Genomic DNA, 2267 nt, shown 5'->3' on the forward strand with positions numbered 1-2267 from the left:
TTTTTTTTTGGATGAAACCTCTGGCATAGGGGATCTTGGTTCTCCTTTATCTTTCCTGTTGTCCTCGTATCTCTGTCTTTTACCTGAAAGCTTAGTAGTATCTTCACCTGACCTCATCTCTTTGACAGACTGATTGCTCCCTGCTGATGAATCATCCAAATTCAGCAAAGGATTGCTGACAGCATCACTTGTTTGCTGTTTCAGCTGAGCACCCAACAAACTGACTTGTGTTTTTAGCATCTCGTTTGCTTCCTCTAGTTTATCATACTTAACAATTAGAGAGCAGTATTTCTCCAAGGTCTCATTTACTTCTCTGGTTTTAACTTCTACAGATTCCTGTAATTCTTTCAGTTTTAACTTCAGTTCTTCTATAATAGCATTCTCATCAGCACCTTTCAAAGTAAAATACCATTATTCATATGAGTGACAAAATTATGCATATTTAAGAATTTATAATGCAATGCTCAGACATCTTCTCATTAATTATATATGTTCTATCACTGTGGAACTATAAAAAAGTGACTGTGTAACAATGAGTAATATGTTAGACATGACAATGTATTTACTAAATAGAGAACAAACATACAAAATTTAAAGACTCCTTGACCAGTGCATGGACAAACATTTCTCCTGTCATTTTGCAACTTCTGAACACACAAGTTTGTACCCTGAACTTTCCTTAAGTGTTATTCACAGTGCATCTCATGAGATGAACCAAAAGAAGAGTAAAGCATGAGAAGCAGAGGGCAAAGCTTGCTGGAAAATGATAAAAGAACTTGTAGACAAACTTCAGTTATTAAGAAAAACACTCCCCTTCTTCCCTAAGTCACTTTTAACCACAAAAAAATGTAGTATTTAAAATGTATATTCACAATCCAGACTTGCCTCTTATACTTTCAGAGAACAAGAATGAACTAGATTTTTAAAACATTTGACACATTTACTTTTGTTCACAAACTTGTTTATACTAGAGCTAGGAATCATGCTCTGTATAAGAGCATTTGAAAATTGGCATTTTAGGGAAAAAAAAAAAGTTTTACAGAATAATGATCTTCCAAGAAAGCATTAAGGTTGAATCTAGATTCAGTTACCTTCTTCCTTACACTTTGACACAGATAGATTTTTCTTCTTTAATAGTTCGTCACGTTCAACTATTTGTTTCTGCAACATTTCCTTTTCCTTTTCCATTTGCTTACAGGATTTCATCCACAGCTGCACTTTACTGTGGGCAAATTCATTTTCCTCCTTCAGCTGAACTACAATGTTAGTATTATCAGCCTACGAAATAAGAACTGCAGTTATTACACCAGAAACATAATTCTTCCATTTAAACACCACAATGTCAAATGGAAGCTCAACTATTCCTCGATATTAGCTGTAGAGCAGGGTTGTAATGTATACTTCTTTACTTGTTTTCATACAACTTTGTTATAGCAGCTCCTTTACTTCAGGAATATGAAATTCCTCTTACTAGATGGGTGCATGCAGGTGATTAACTCAGCAAAAAACCCAATAATTCAAATGCCAGTAAGGGAGACTTTCTGCCTTCAGATATACCAACGAATATACAAATGTCCAGGTTACTGATGTCAAGCCTAGCATCCTACCTATGAGAAAGCTGTATGAACTCTGAGGCACTAGTCCTTTTTTCACCTGTTATCACTTCATCAACATCACCTAAGAAAGTGCTGCTTTCCAGGTAACAGATTTCAAACCAACACTCTAGATTTTAAAGTGCTTTCTTCTAGTCTGAGCCTCCTTTATTCTTCTCTCCATCTCTAATTACTCTCATTACTACAGAGGCAAGGTAACACAGGCCTACTTTGCACTCTTAAATTACAGCTCAAAAATGCCACTCTGAGTGGCATTGGATCATTGATTTCCACCCAGTTCCACTATCCTGGGCTGGTCCCTGCTCATCTGGTCTGGTGCCAACCTGTGTGCAAACATCACACAGCGAGCACAGCTGGAAACCTTGTATGCTACATTTTCACTACCACAGGCACTGTCTCCTGTCACTGGCACAAATTCTGTGTTGTTGGAATGCTGGTATTAAACAAATTAACACCACAGTGGTGGGCCCTACAGAATAAAGAACTGTTGAGCAAGACGAGTATATTGCAATTCAATGTTTAGTTGCAAGTAAACAGAATTGACTATGTTTCTTCAAGAGTGCATTTAAAGAGATACAGAAATACTCATTCTCAAAGTGGGAGTACACAGCTGGAGCCAGCATTCAATCACAGATAGAACCAGAAAAAAAAAAA

At 36.7% G+C, this 2267-nt stretch overlaps 1 protein-coding gene across 1 annotated transcript; it reads right to left on the reverse strand.

Moving 5' to 3' along the window:
• Positions 1–3: 3 nt before the first annotated feature.
• Positions 4–1278, reverse strand: LOC104384805 (centromere protein F-like; the record flags this gene model as incomplete). The annotated part of the gene is made up of 2 exons (XM_010005880.1): positions 4–392; positions 1092–1278. Coding segments are annotated over 2 exons (576 nt in total), but the record flags the coding sequence as incomplete, so codon positions are not given.
• Positions 1279–2267: the final 989 nt, after the last annotated feature.

This window comes from Chaetura pelagica, unplaced genomic scaffold, assembly GCF_000747805.2.
Source record: "Chaetura pelagica isolate M959 unplaced genomic scaffold, ChaPel_1.0 C11551036, whole genome shotgun sequence".
Taxonomy (NCBI): domain Eukaryota; kingdom Metazoa; phylum Chordata; class Aves; order Apodiformes; family Apodidae; genus Chaetura; species Chaetura pelagica.